Source organism: Elephas maximus, chromosome 12 (genome assembly GCF_024166365.1).
Source record: "Elephas maximus indicus isolate mEleMax1 chromosome 12, mEleMax1 primary haplotype, whole genome shotgun sequence".
Taxonomy (NCBI): Eukaryota; Metazoa; Chordata; class Mammalia; order Proboscidea; family Elephantidae; genus Elephas; species Elephas maximus.
Window position 1 is genome coordinate 90,610,902 of NC_064830.1, and position 15,875 is coordinate 90,626,776.

Genomic DNA, 15,875 nt, shown 5'->3' on the forward strand with positions numbered 1-15,875 from the left:
AAAGACCTGAAAAACAAGTGAAACAAGTATATTTATGACAAGCTAGGAGTCCTGAGGAAACCCTGGTGGTGTAGTGGTTAAGTGCTATGGCTGCTAACAAAAGGGTTGGCAGTTCGAATCCGCTAGGCACTCCTTGGAAACTCTATGGGGCCATTCTACTCTGTTCTATAGGGTTGCTATGAGTCAGAATCAATTTGACTGTGCTGGGTTTGGTTTTTTTTTTTTTTTTTTTTTAGGAGTCCTGAACATCAAAGGCAAGGTTAGAAAATGAACTGAGGGGCAGTGGAAGGGAGAGATGGTTCAGAAGCAGAGAGTAGTTACCAGACCTGAATCGTGGGGAGGCTTCGGGCATCATTCCCGGAAGTGGCTGAAGTGGGCTGGTGGTAGGGTTTGGCTGCTGTTTCCTCAGGGAGAAGCAGCCAGCCACACAGCCTACTCACACCTCCAGAACCAAAAAAGAACGGTGCTCTTGGCAAAAGTTAAGTACTCGTGTATATTTTACCATGTGCTCTGCCCCCCCTCTCCCAAGCCAGCTTCAGCAGGTGATTTCCCTGGGCCTGAGATAGGCCATGTTGAGCAGCTATAGCCATCCTCCCAGCCTTGGAAAAGGAATAAATTCACAATTGGGGGAAAAGAAAATTTGCCAGCTCCACTTACTGGGGGAACTCAGGACAGAAGTGGCTCCTGTCCAGGCATAAAATGTCCATGGACTTTGTGCACCTTTCCCCTCTACATGGCCCTGTGTGGGCCTATTCAGGAGACTAGGCCCTTGTTGGTAGACTACAACTGTTTCAGCTGTGCACTGGAGAGGTGGGTGTTTGATGTTTGACATTGCTTTGCCTATTAAACAGGGTCCTCACTTATCCACATCAGGGGCCTAAGGACTAGGGTCTCCACTCAGGTCACCCAGCCACTTGCGACAGGGGTCCAAGGATAACTGGTACCTCCCAGTCCTTACAACCAAAAATATTGGGTGCCCACGGTCTGTTTGCAGACCCTCCCCACATGTATGCTTTAGGGAACAGGGACACACTTTCCTCAGAGACACTTGGGGGACGATTCTCAGCCCCCTGCCTTGTTCAGAGTGTGACCCCCTGCTGCAACAAGATACCAGTACCTACACCAATCACCTGCCCCCCAAGACTGTAGGAAAGAGCCTGTACCACACACTTGATGATCAGCTACCTGGACACCTGAGCTGAATTCATACAAGGAAAGTGAATGGACTCCTAGACTGATACCTAGCCATCTGGGGACAGGACGTCAGAGCTCCAAAGGCGAAAATAATCAAGCTAGCTCACTCAAGCAACCCATTTGGCCATATCAAAACAAAACAAACCAAGAAGCTATGTCATAGTAAGCAAACATAAAATAAACTAATACAATAACCTATAGATGCCTCAGAGACAATAGTCAATATCAAGTCACAGAAAGAAACAGAGCATGATCGTCTCAACAAGCCCTCAAAACAAAGAATCAAGGGATCTCCTAGATGAAAGTGCCTTCCTGGAATTACTGGAGGCAGAATACAAAAGATTAGTATACAGAACCCTTCAAGACATCAGGAAGGAAATGAGGCAATACGCAGAACAAGCCAAGGAACACACAGATAAAGCAGTTGAAGAAATTAAAAAGATTATTCAGGAACATAATGAAAAATTTAATAAGGGGAAAAATCCATATACAGACAGCAATCAGAAATTCAGAAGATTAACAATAAAATTACAGAAGTAGACAACTCGATAGGAAGTCAGAGGAACAGAATTGAGCAAGCAGAAGGCAGAATTTCTAAACTAGAAGGTAAAGCAGTTGGCACCAATATATTTGAAGAAAAAGCAGATAAAAGAATTTTAAATAATGAAGAAACCTTAAGAATCATGTGGGACTCTATCAAGAAAATAACCTACGACTGACTGGAGTACCAGAACAGGGAGGGATAACAGAAAATACAGAGAGAATTGTTGAAGATTTGTTGGCAGAAAACGTCTCTGATATAGTGAAAGATGAGAAGATATCTATCCAAGATGCTCATCGATCTCCACATAAGGTAGATCTTAAAAGAAAGTCACCAAGACATATTATAATCAAATTTGCCAAAATCAAAGATAAAAAGGAGACAAAGGAGAGTCAAAAAGAGTAAGCTTGGACTACTTGGCAGAAACCATGCAGGCAAGAAGGCAATGGGGTGGCTTATATAAAAACTGAAGGAAAAATAAATGCCAGCCAAGAATCATACATCCAGCAAAACTGTCCCTCAAATATGAAGTTGAAATTAAGACATTTCCAGATAAACAGAAGTTTAGGGAATTCATAAAAACCAAACCAAAATTACAAGAAATACTAAAGGGAGCTCTTTGATTACAAAATCAATAATATCAGGTATCAACCCAAGGCTAGAACACTGGGCAGGGCAATCAGAAGTCAACCCAGACAGGGAAATCATGCACACACCCCAAAAAATCAAGATTAAAAAAACACTCAAAACAGGGAGACAGCGATGTTATTATGTAAAAGAAGATAACATTAAAGCAATAAAGAGAGACTGAGAAATGTAGTCATAGATCTTCCATATGGAGAGGAAGACAAGGCGATACAAAGAAATAAAAGTTACATTTAAATTTAGAAAATAGGGGCAAATAATAAGGTAACCACAAAGGAGACAAGCTATCCTACACATCAAAATAAAAGACAAGAAAAAAATGGAGACTCAGCAGAAACAAATCAACAGCAAGGAATATGAGGACAGAACAATATATAAAGATAATCTACTCAGCACATAAAATTAGGTGGGAAAAAGAAACTGTCAACAACACACAAAAAAGTTATCAAAATGATAGCACTAGATTCATAAAAAAACCTATCCATAATTACCATGAATGTAAATGGCTAAATGTAGCAATAAAGAGACAGAGGGTGGCAGAATGGATTAAAAAACAAGATCCATCTATATGCTGCCTACAAGAGACACACCTTAGACTTTGAGACACAACAAACTTAAACTCAAAGGATGGAAAAAATATATCAAGTGAACAACAGTCAAAAAAGAGCAGGAGTGGCAATATTAATTTCTAACAAAATAGACTTTAAAGTTAAATCTATCATAAAGGATAAGGAAGAACACTATATAATGATTAAAGGGACAATACACCAAGAAGATATAACCATATTAAATATTTATGCACCCAATGACAGGGCTGCAAGTTACATAAAACAAACTCAACCAGCATTGAAAAGTGAGATAGACAGCTCCACAATAAAAGTAGGAGACTTCAACACACCACTTTTGGTGAAGGACAGGACTTCCAGAAAGAAGCTCAATAAAGACACGGAAGATCTAAATGCCACAATAAACCAACTTGACCTCGTAGACATATACAGAACACTACCCAACAGCAACCAAGTATACTTTCTTTTCTAGTGCACAAGGAACATTCTCTAGAATAGACCGCATATTAGGTCATAAAGCAAGCCTTAGCAGGATCCAAAACATTGAAATATTACAAAGCATCTTCTCTGACCATAAGGCCATAAAAGTGGAAATCAATAACAGAAAAAGCAGGGAAAAGGAATAAAACACTTGGAAACTGAACAATACCCTGCTCAGAAAAGACTGGATTATAGAAGACATTAATGAGAATGAAAACACTTCCTGTCAGAGCCTTCGGGACACAGAGAAAGCAGTGCTCAGAGGTCAATTTATATCAATAAACGCACACATCCAAAAAGAAGAAAGGGCCAAAATCAAAGAATTAGCCCTACAACTTGAACAAATAGAAAGAGAGCAACAAAAGAAACCCTCAGGGACAAGAAGAAAACAAATAATAAAAATTAGAGCTGAACTAAATGAAATAGAAAACAGAAAAACAATCAAAAGAATTAATAAGACCAAAAGCTAGTTCTTTGAAAAAATCAACAAAAGTATGAACCACTGGCCAAACTGAACAAAAGAGAAACAGGAGAGGAAACAAGTAACCCGAATAAGAAATGAGATGGTTGATATTACAACAGACCCAACTGAAATTAAAAGAATCGTATCAGATTACTATGAAAGATTGTACTCTCACAAATTTGAAAACCTAGAAGAAATGGGTGAGTTCCTAGAAACACACTACCTACCTAAACTAACACAAAGAGAGGTAGAACAACTAAATAGACCCATAATAAAAGAAGAGATTGAAAAGGTAATCAAAAAACTCCCAACAAAAAAAAGCCCTGGTCCGGATGGCTTCACTGCAGAGTTCTACCAAACTTTCAGAGAACAGTTGACACCACTACTACTAAAGGTATTTCAGAGCATAGAAAAGGACGGAAAACTACCAAACTCATTCTATGAAGCCACCATATCCCTGATAGCAAACAAAACCAGGTAAAGACACCACAAAAAAAGAAAATTACAGACCTATATCCCTCATGAACTTAGATGCAAAAATCCTCAACAAAATTCTAGCCAATAGAATTCAGCAACATATCAAAAAAATAATTCACCATGACCAAGTGGGATTCATACCAGGTATGCAGGGATGGTTCAACGTTAGAAAAACAATTAATGTAATCCATCATATAAATAAAAGACAAGAATCACATGATTTTATCAATTGATGCAGAAAAGGCATTTGACAAAGTTCAATACCCACTCATGATAAAAACTCTCAGCAAAATAGGAATAGAAGAATAATTCCTCAACATAATAAAGGGCATTTATACAAAGCCAATAGCCAACATCATCCTAAATGGAGAGAGCCTGAAAGCATTCCGCTTGAGATTGGGAAGCAAACAAGGATGCCCTTTATCACTGCTCTTATTCAACATTGTGCTGGAGGTCCTAGCCAGAGCAATTAGGCTAGATAAAGAAACAAAGGGCATCCAGATTGGTAAGGAAGAAGTCAAAGTATCTCTATTTGCAGATGACATGATCTTATACACAGAAAACCCTAAGGAATCCTCCAGAAAACTACTGAAACTAATAGAAGAGTTTGGCAGAATATCAGGATACAAGAAAAACATACAAAAAGCAGTTGGATTCCTCTACACCAACAAAAAGAACATCGAAGAGGAAATTACCAAATCAATACCATTTACAGTAGCCCCCAAGAAGATAAAATATTTAGAAATAAATCTTAACAGAGACTTATACAAAGAAAACTACAAAACATTTCTGCAAGAAACCAAAAGAGACCTATGTAAGCGGAAAAACATACCTTACTCATGGATAGGAAGACTTAACATTATAAAAATGTCTATTCTACCAAAAGTGATCTATGGAGTTAATAAAATTCTGAACCAAATTCCAATGATGTTCTTTAATGAGATGGAGAAACAAATCACCAACTTCATATGGAAGGGAAAGAGACCCCGGGTAAGTAAAGCATTACTGAAAAAGAAGACAAAGTGGGAGGCCTTACTCTACCTGATTTTAGAACCTATTATACCACCACAGTAGTCAAAACAGCCTGGTACTGGTATAACAACAGATACATAGACCAATGGAACAGAATTGAGAATCCAGACATAAATCCACCCACATATGAGCAGTTGATATTTGACAAAACAGTTAAATGGGGGGAAAGGCAGTCTTCTTAACAAAATGGTGCTGGCATAACTGGATATCCACCTGCAAAAAAATGAAACAAGACCCATACCTCACTCCATGCACAAAAATAAGCTCAAAATGAATCAAGGGTCTAAATATAAAACAAAAAACGATAAAGGTCATGGAAGAAAAAATACAGACAATGTTAGGAGTCCTAATACATGGCATAAACAATATACAAAACAATACTAACAGTGCAGAAGAAAAACTAGACAACTGGGAGCTCCTAAAAATCAAACACCTATGCTCATCCAAAGACTTCACCAAAAGAGTAAAAAGATTACCTACAGACTGGGAAAAAGTTTTTAGCTATGACGTTTCTGATCAGCACCCAAACTCTAAAATCTACATGTACTGCAAAAACTTAACTACACAAAGACAAATAACCCAATTAAAAAATGGGCAACAGATATGAACGGACACTTCACTAAAGAAGACATTCAGGTAGCTGACAGACACATGTCAAAATGTTCATGATCATTAGCCATTACCATCCCACTCCAACAAGGCTGGCGTTAATCCAAAAAACACAAAACAATAAATGTTGGAGAGGCTGTGGAGAGATTGGAACACTTATACATTGCTGGTGGGAAAGTAAAATGGTACAACCACTTTGGAAATCGATTTGGTGCTTCCTTAAAAAGCTAGAAATAGAACTACCATACAATCCAGCAATCCCACTCCTTGGAATATATCCTAGAGAAATAAGGGCCTTTACACGAACAGATATATGCACACCCATATTCATTGCAGCACTGTTTACAATAGCAACAAGATGGAAGCCACTGAGGAGCCCATCAACAGATGAATGGATAAATAAATTATGGTATAATTACACAATGGAATACTATGCATTGATAAAGAACAGTGATGAATCTGTGAAACATTTCATAACATGGAGGAATCTGGAAGGCGTTATGCTGAGTGAAATTAGTCAGTTGCAAAAGGACAAGTATTGTGTAAGACTAGTATTATAAGAGCTTGAGACTGTTTAAACAGAGAAGAAAATATCCTTTGATGGTTACAAGAGAGGGGAGGGAGGGAAGGTGAGAGTGGGGTATTCACTAATTAGATAGTAGATAAGAACTACTTTAGGTGAAAGGAAAGACAACACACAATACAGGCGAGGCCAGCACAACTGGAGTAAACCAAAAGCAAAGAAGTTTCCTGAATAAACTGAATGTTTCGAAGGCCAGCGTAGCAGGGGTGGGTGTTTGGGGACCATGGTTTCAGGGGACGTCTAAGTCAATTGGCATAATAAAATCTATTAAGAAAACATTCTGAATCCCACTTTGGAGAGTGGCATCTGGGTTCTTAAACGCTAGCAAGCGGCCATCTAAGATGCATCAATTGGTCTCAACCCACCTGGATCAAAGGAGAATGAAGAACACCAAGGACACAAGGTGATTATGAGCCCAAGAGACAGAAAGGGCCACATAAACCAGAGACTATATCAGCCTGAGACCAGAAGAGCTAGATGGTGCCTGGCTACAACTGATGACTGCCCTGACAGGGAACACAACAGAGAACCCCTGATGGAGCAGGAGAGCAGAGGGATGCAGACTCCAAATTCTCATAAAAAGTCCAGACTTAATGGTCTGACTGAGACTAGAAGGACCCTGGTGGTCATGGCTCCCATACCTTCTGTTGGCCCAGGACAGGAATATTCCCAAAGCCAACTCTTCAGACAGGGATTGGACTGGACAATGGGTTGGAGTGGGATGCTGGTGAGGAGTGAGCTTCTTGGACTAGGTGGGCACCTGAGACTATGTTGGCATCTTCTCCCTGGAGGGGAGATGAGATGGCAGAGGGGGTTAGAAGCTGGTGAAACGGACACAAAAAGAGAGAGTGGAGGGAGGGATTGGGCTGTCTCATTAGTGGGCGAGCAATTGGGAGTATGTAGCAAGATGTATATAAGTTATGTGTGAGAGACTGACTTGATTTGTAAACTTTCACTTAAAGCACAATAAAAATTAAAAAAAAGAAAGGCCATAGATCCTTTTGGGGAAGGTTGAAAGAGAGATTAACAGTACATATTTTTGTCAGTGTATTGGAGTCCTTCCTCAAGGGAACCTGGCCTCCCCTTCATTCAAAGAGTTGTGGATCTTTAAATTCGCTCAAGTCTGGGAATTGATTGTGGGATTGTGACTCTCTATTCTGGCAAATTGAGTTAGACTGCTGTTCACCTGACCTAGAATTCATCCGTTTGTAAAGATCAAGTAAATATTTGGTAGATTTCCTATCTATTTCACTCCTAGGGACACCATGACTAAGTACCCAATGCCTAAATCCATAGGAGTTAGACTATTCTGATTATAGCTTTGCCTCTGCTGTCCATTACTGTAATTGTGCCCACCTTGTCTTTGTCAGTTGAGTGCAGCCACTTACCCCCTACTACCACAGGGTACAATCATCCCCATTGTAGTTAGGCGTCTTAATTCAGTTAGGGCAGTTCCCACTGTCAAATCTGATTTATATAAAATAACAGTCACAGCAGTCTTCAAGGATGCTGGGGCTCCCTTCACAAATTTGTTCCTCACAGTTGTGGTAAAAGGTGTGCCCTCTGAGCACTCCATGTGTGGGTTTGTGGGTCTAACCTGATAAATCCACTCTAGCATGACAATTGCCCTAAGCCTTTGGGAACCATCTTCGGCAGTATATCAACGCAGGTCTGATACTTCAACACGATTTAGTGTAGGCGTAATCCATGCATCAGCAACCCAATCAAATAAACTATTATATCCTTTCCTAACTTCTCAAGCTGAAACATTGAATGAAGAATCTGTGCTCTGGGGACTCATATCAATAAACTCAGACTGGCCGATCTTTATGTTCCTTGCACCATAATCCCACACCCTTAATAGCCATTCCCACACATATGCTCCAGGTTTCTGTTTGTACATATTAGAAAAGTCAAGCAGTTCTTTTGGTGTGTAGTGCACCTCCTCCTGGGTCACACTCTGTACTTCACCTTTTGGGGTTCGCTGGGACTTAAGTCTAGCTATTTTTTTTATAGGTCTAGAAGCCAGGATCGGTAGCTTGGATTTGTTTTGAGAACATTCAGCAATGTCTTGTAAAGCATCTGCCTCAGACAATGCCTCAGGCAATGGCTCAGGCAAGGGCTCTTTAGAGGCAGCTGGGTTAATTTCATTAGATGGGAGTGGAGTGGCTAATGGTTTTTCTGGCAGGGTGGTTTAGCAGACAAACATGGAGTAATCGCTTCGGATGGGATTGGCTCTGTTGGCAGGAGTGATTCAATGGAATTTAGGGGTTCAGTGTCTCCAGTTTCCTGATTGTCTGCCCATATGTCCCCATCCCAAGTTTCAGAACCCCATTTCTTCCCGGTCAATACCCTCACTTTAACTTCAGACACCTCACAAGGCTGGTGGATGAGTTGGCATTGTAATTCAGCCAATTACAATGAGTCTTACCATCAGACTCTGGGTTTGGTCTTTGGTAACATCAGCTCTGTTACAAGAAATAAGGCTTTCTTTCAAAGCACAAGTGGAAACTTTGAGGTTGTTTATGTGGCCTTGAGCTTTGATCTGAAGCCCTGAATGCATCTCTTTCTTTCACCAGTTTGTCTAGTGAAAGTAGGACCAACCAACCTGCTTCCTTATACTTCTCATTGTGACAAAACGGTAGGAAGGTATCAAGACAGATAGGGTTAACTGTGCCAGTGGCTGAACAAGAGCTTTTAAAAGATTATCATCTAGAAATTGAGTAAACAGGAACCATACCCTATTGTGAGACAGATAGGGTTAACTGTGCTGGTGGAACAAAAGAACTTTTAAAAAGATTACCATCTAGAAGTTGGGAAATAGGAACCTACCCTGTCAACATAAGATACATCGGGATAGCCCATGAATTACTATCTCCTTCTTAGTGTATTTCTAGTCCCTTCCTCCTTTGCAGGCTCCACATGCACAGAGGAGCAGAGTGTGACTGCTGTTTGACCTTCCTTAACCCTCCGAAGATGGTGATGTAGTGCCGAAGATCAAGTGCGCTTTCACTATATCCCATAATAAAAATAAATAAGTGATGCCAAAGGCTCCTGAGAGGACTCCATCTTGAATATCAGCGGGTTCCACCTTAGATTCCAGGTGTGTGCACAACCTAATTAACATATACCACCATTCTGAGAAGTACCCACCCCTTGAGAGAAGCCCACTAAATATTCATTACTCTATTGTCTCCATCAAACCCATAGAAGCCCTAGCCTTGCTTCCCTTTTCAAGTTAGTCTTTTGGAGAGGCTTAGAACCTAGCTGACTCCTTTTGCTTGACTCAAGCAAAATAAAGCGTGCTGAAGATGAAGTTTGTCTTTTGCTTGTATTCTTACTTGGGAAAAGACCGGGACCCTTTGTGTCAGATTGGCAATTGGTAACACCATGAGGGGATGTTACTGCTATCCATCATTTTTGCACTTGGGAAGACAATAAGGGGGTCAGTACAATTCTTTCCTTTGAAGTAGTTTCCTAGATGTGCCTTTAGAGTTGGGTCTGGGCATCCAGCTCTTCTCAGACTTAAAAAGAAAATAATTACACCAGTGGTGATATGTAATATTGGAATTTTGCTTTATATTGACTTGGGTGGAGGATAGGTGAGCAGTAAAAAATTAGATTCTTTACAAGTAAAAAAAGTTACAATCAATAAATGGAACTGGAAAATTATTCATATGGACAAAAATGAAATTGGATTCCCTACCGCATACCACACACGTGCACCCAGGCACACACACCCGAACTCTACCCCAAGAAAGTAATTAAATATTCAAGTAAAACAAGTATTTGAGAAGATACATATCTTCTTCTAAACTTGGAGATTTCTTAAACAAGTAACAGAAAAGGCTAATAAATTTGGCCACATTAAACATAGAACTTCTGCCCAATGGAAATGAAAATAATAATTAGTAACAACATCTAACATACAGTTTGGACGTGACTATCAGAAGAGATGATACCTTGTAAAGCAGTAGGTAAATGGTCATTATTTTTACCTTAGAATCCCCCAGCAAGTTGTCTTAGGTTGATTTGATGTTAGAAACACTGGTTTCGCTCAAATTATTTCAAGTTTTGGAGAATTTGTAGTTAGGTTTCCATGATGGGCTTTGTCACTGATCACTAATTTTTTGCTCTGTTCCCAGGTACGGGAGATGATTGCATTTATGTGACCCTGAAGCTGGGTGTGGACCTATGACTTCTTTGACAAATGAAATATGAGCAGAAGCTATGAGTGCCACTTCTGGGTAGAAGCACTGAAGAGCCTTGTGCAGTTGTCTGTGCTCTTTGCTCTTCTGCCTTGGCAATCATGAAGGCACATGCTGATGTAGAACCCTGATGGGAAAAAACAGATTGGGATTCTGAGGTAACACATGGAGGATATCTTCCAGGGAGTGTTTCTTAGCTCTGCAGTGAATTTTGGAGGACCGAGAAATAAACTTCGGGGCACTGAGATTTTTTTGTTGTATAAAGCACTGATACTGTTTGTTACTGCAGCATAACCTAGCCTATCCTTGTTGCTGTTATTGTTGTTTTTAGTCGCTGTAGAGTTGATTCTGACTCATGGGACCCCATGTGTGCAGAGTAGAACTGTTTCATAGGGTTTTCAAGGCTGTGACCTTTCAGAGGCAGATTGCCAGGCCTGTCTTCCGAGGTGCCTCTGGGTGGGTTTGAACCATCAACCTTTCAGATAGTAGTCGAGTGCTTAACTGTTTGTGCCACCTAGGGACCCCAAGCCTATTCTTACTAATACAGAAATCCATAGTCTGAACTGAAAATCCATCTGAAGCAGAGGCGTCTTCAGGGTATTTCTCTAATTCTCTCTTCTGGGGATCATACTGTCTCTCATGCACGGTGTTTCTCCCTCTGCAAGTCAGTGCTAATCTTCTCTCACTAACAAGCCAGCTTCTCCTGCTTACTTATAACTTCAGCTTATACAAGTTCTCTCTTGCTCCAAATCCATTTCTTGAGTTTTCACCCTCAGCTCGCATTGGTAACTGGGTCTTTCTCTCAGTAGGTCTTATTTCTTAGTTCACATTCCCTGGGAAAGTGAATCTGAATGGATTAGTTTATCTTTTCATTCCATGTCACCTCATTCAGTCATTCAATTAATTTTTATTTGGTGCCTATTATGAGCCAGGCACTGTTCTATAGAGAATGGTGAACAAGACAGATAAGAATCTGTGCTCTCATGGAGCTTATATACTCTAGTAGGGAAGCCAGACAATAGACTACAAATAAATATATTGGATAATTATCAAAGGTAACGATAAATGCTATGAAAAAATATTTGAGTACCTGTAGCAGACGCTGTAGCTACTTCATCCTTTTCCCACCAGCATTTAACATTCTCATTCAAGATAGCCAGATTTCCAGCTGTCAGAACCTATAACTGCTCACCTGAGGGCTCTCTCTGGGTCCTCCTCTGCCTGGGTGCAGGGCAGACTGGGAGTGCCAGAGAATTAAGGCTTCCCTACAGTTTGCCCCTCAACCAATAGCTGGTGTGAGTTGTGGGTAAAAATCTAGCTCCCTTGCCCCTCAGATGGGATAACTTTGAGATGTGCTCTGCATTGGTTTCTAGAGTTCCTTAGTGGATTGAGCTCCAGTTGCCCACAGTGGCAAATTGTTTCATAGCACACTTTTAATGGGCTCCTTCCCTTTCCCACTCCCCCATCCATGTTTCCTGGATCAAGTCCCGAATAAAGTACTTGCACTCAAATTCTTGTTTCAGAGTCCATTTATAGGGGAATCCAAGCTAAAATTTTATCAAGAGTGAGGGTGGGAGACAGGTGGGAGGGAATGGCTGGTAGTCTATAGATGGACTGGCCTGGGGTCAGGTACCCACCTGCTGTCACCTGGTCAGGTACACACCCATTGGTGGGTCATTGAGAAAGGTTTTGCAGGTTGGACAGACATTGTGAGACTTTGCTTATACCTTACAGAGAGTGGACCCTCAGCCAGTGTTTAGGGTATGGAGGAGTTGCTATGTCTGAGCAAGAGCAGTGAAAACACTTACCCAAAGAACTACAGCTTATCTCTTAAACTAATCAACCCCAGACATGAGTCTGTATTTTCTCAACCTGGGCCCATGGTCTTCTTCCTCTTTCCTCAGTCCTTTCACGGCTGTTAATCAAAAGGTTGGCAGTTTGAATCCACCACGTGCTCCTTGGAAACCATATGGGCCAGTTCTACCCTGTCCTATAGGGTGGCTATGAGTCAGAGTTGACTCAAGGGCAAAGGGTTTTTGTTTTTGTTTTTTTAACCTCTTGACAAGCATAGGCACTTTGTTATTTTTAAATTATTTTTTTCTCCTTATTATAAAAGTCCTCATGTTTTTTTGTATAAAAGTTTTAATTAAAAAACACAGGAGAAAATTTAGACCCTTCTATGACAGATTTTTTTTTTTTTTATGACAGATTAAAGACAGCCACCAATTCTTTGTGACTGATTGGCCAACAGAATATGGTAAAAGTGACTCTGTGCCCGTTTCCAGATCAAGATCTTAAGAGGGTAGCAGCTTCCACTTCCTATCTCTTGGAATATTTGCTCTTGAAATTTAGCCACCAAATCGTGAAAAGGACAAACCAAGTGGAATGGTCACAGGCAAGTGCTTTAGTCCACAGCTCCATCTGAGCTCCTCGCCTACAGTTGGACCAGTTATTAGCCATGTGAGTGACCCATTTTGCAAGGCCAGCCCAATTAAGCCTTTGGATGACTCCACCCCCAGCCACGATCTGACTGCAACCATGTGAGAACAACCCAGTAGGGGTCAGTCAACCCACAGAACCATGAAAGATAATAATAAATTGTTGTTTCAAGCCACTAAGTTTTGGTGTGGTTTGCTATGCAGCAGTAAATAACTGGAACTCACCCCGGGTCCTATCATCTGCATATAACCAGTGTTAACCCTTGTGGTTCCTGCACATATATATATATTTAAACACATAAGTTAAAAACAAACTGTACAGAATTTTTAAGGTCTTTTTTTCAATCAGCAAACTTTTATCTCCATTTGGGTTTTAGGAAAGTAGTACTAGAGGCAAAAGAAAAAGTGTTAGAAGAAGAGTAGGTAAATTATTGGGTTGTGAATCACATATAACAGTCACATACAAGATATGGTTTGCTGTTCTATATATTTCATATACTTCGATGCTGAAAGTATTTTCCTGTGTCTTTGGAATCATTAGAATTGACAGCACACAATGAAATGTAAAGATATATCACAAAATGAGGCATCATTTAACCATTCCTTTTTTTTTTTGGTGTGGGATATTTATGTTGTTCTAGCTTTTCACTGCTAAAAACAATGCTGCAATGAACAAACTTGTATATACGTCATTGACTGTACTTCTTAGTTTTTCCTTAGAATAAATTCTTAGAAGTGAAAATTCTAGGCAAAGGGTTAGACCATTTTTATTTTTTAAAGCAAATATTGTTCAAAGAGTGGAGGTTTTCTTTGCTCCTGAGTTGTCCTTGTTGATGGCTACAAAAGTGGACAACTCTTGTTTCTGTGGGCTGCAGAAGGGACATTTTGCAGTTTGTTTTAGGGGGAGACACAGAGACACTTTCCAGGAGGTAGGCCCTAAGTCTATTCGGCTTGCTTTTCATGATGCTTTGGTCAACTCCAGAAATTAGTGTGTAACAAATGACACTTTTTTGATAGTTTCCTTGATGGTTTGGGCCAAGAAGCTGGGTGGGGAAGGAGAACAGGCTGCATGTGGCTGGGGAGGAAGAAGGTCAAGCAAAGCTGTGGTCTCACTGAGCCTCCGCCCTCTTCTTTTGAGTCTCTAATCAGACTTCTGCCTCCTACTTCTCTTTTTTCTGCCCTTCCTGGCTTTGGTGGCTCTCCCGAGATAGCCCAGTGGCACCTGGAGTCCTGTGGTTCCTGCTCCTTTCAACCATGGTTAGGATGACTACCAAATTCTTTCTGTTGACAGGTATGCAAGGGGTGTGAGGGGAGGTCCTCAGGGTGGGGAGAAGGAACTTTTGGGTCTGTGAGTGGAGACTGAGAGTGCAGAATAGCTAGGGGTTAGACTGGGGGAGGGAAAGAAGGTATGGAGAAAGATAAATGGTTTAAGAAGCAGAGAGTAGAGCTAAACCGAGATGGGATGGCCAGAGAAACACGGACAAATGACTAAGCCCATAGACTGGGCAAGGGGATCTGGCTGGTACTCTTCACTTTCCGGATGAGGGAACTGAGGTCCAGAAAGGTGAAGTGACTTGCCCGACAGTGCATGACTGGTATTGGACTTCTCTTCTGGCATGTTTCCTTTTGGACGGTACCTTAACTACCTTCACTTTGCCTCCAGTTTTATTTTTTAAGGATCCAGGGGGTAAATGTTTGTTGGATGACTGAGCAAAATGATTCAAGTTTGCCTCCTTTTATGACTGCGTTTTGTGGAGAATGGATCAAAGAAGGAAAGAAAATGCTTGAGAGTTGTGCAGGAAGGAATTTATGTAATGGAGAGACTATAGGAACTTGATTATTGGGCAAATCAGCAGAATGGGGACATTGGAGGAAAGAACTCCTGTGAGCTCAGGAGCTGAGTGGAGTCCAGAGAGGGGCCGAACGTGCCCCAAAGTGATGGTCTGAGTAGACCTCAGGCTGGAGGTCAGAAAACCACAGCTTGTGGGCCAAATGTGATCCACAGAGTGTTTTCGTACAACATGTGACACTAAGAATGGTTTTTACAGATGAATTTTTGAACCCCAATTAAATTAAATGTTATCTCTCCCAAAGAATACCATTTGTCTCATTAGTAGACTTGTATTACAAAAAGAACAAGCTTATTATTGTTATATTTAGAATTCCTTCAATCAAAATTTGTGGAAATGTATTTTCTCTCTTGTTATATAAGTATCTACATAGTATACTCTATTTCGTCCCTTGATCCACAAAGCCTAAAATGTTTACCATCTGGCCCTTTATAGAAAGGGGTGCTGATCCTTGCCCTAGGCTAGTAGAGCTGGACCTAGGTGGGAGGCAGATGTGAGGATGCTGGGTTAGGGTGGATCCTGGTATGAAGATGCACGGAGCAGGGAGGAAATTTTTCTCTGCCTGACTCTTACCCCTTTATTCTCCCTCCAGGCCTGGCCTTATGTCACGGGTTCAACCTGGACACGGAAAATGCAATGATTTTCCAAGAGAATGCAAGGGGCTTTGGACAGAGTGTGGTCCAGTTTGAGGGATCCCGGTAAGAACCTCTGGTGGAGTTTCCTGCCTCATACCTTTTCCCTCTAGGACTTAAATACTTGAAAAAATGGCTATTTGCTTATATATATATA

The 15,875-nt window shown here is 40.8% G+C and overlaps 1 protein-coding gene and 1 pseudogene across 1 annotated transcript in view; both read left to right on the forward strand.

Annotated features, from left to right (window-relative positions):
* Positions 1 to 13,793, forward strand: part of LOC126087256 (integrin alpha-X-like) — a 38,399-nt pseudogene extending 24,606 nt beyond the window's left edge.
* Positions 13,794 to 14,398: 605 nt separating this feature from the next.
* LOC126087210 (integrin alpha-M-like) overlaps positions 14,399 to 15,875 on the forward strand; it is a 36,313-nt gene continuing 34,836 nt past the window's right edge. Inside the window, exons 1-2 of the mRNA XM_049904428.1 lie at positions 14,399 to 14,527; positions 15,679 to 15,784. Coding sequence (XP_049760385.1) covers positions 14,491 to 14,527; positions 15,679 to 15,784 — 143 coding nt within the window. The 5' untranslated portion in view covers positions 14,399 to 14,490. The remainder of the gene's footprint in view (positions 14,528 to 15,678; positions 15,785 to 15,875) is intronic.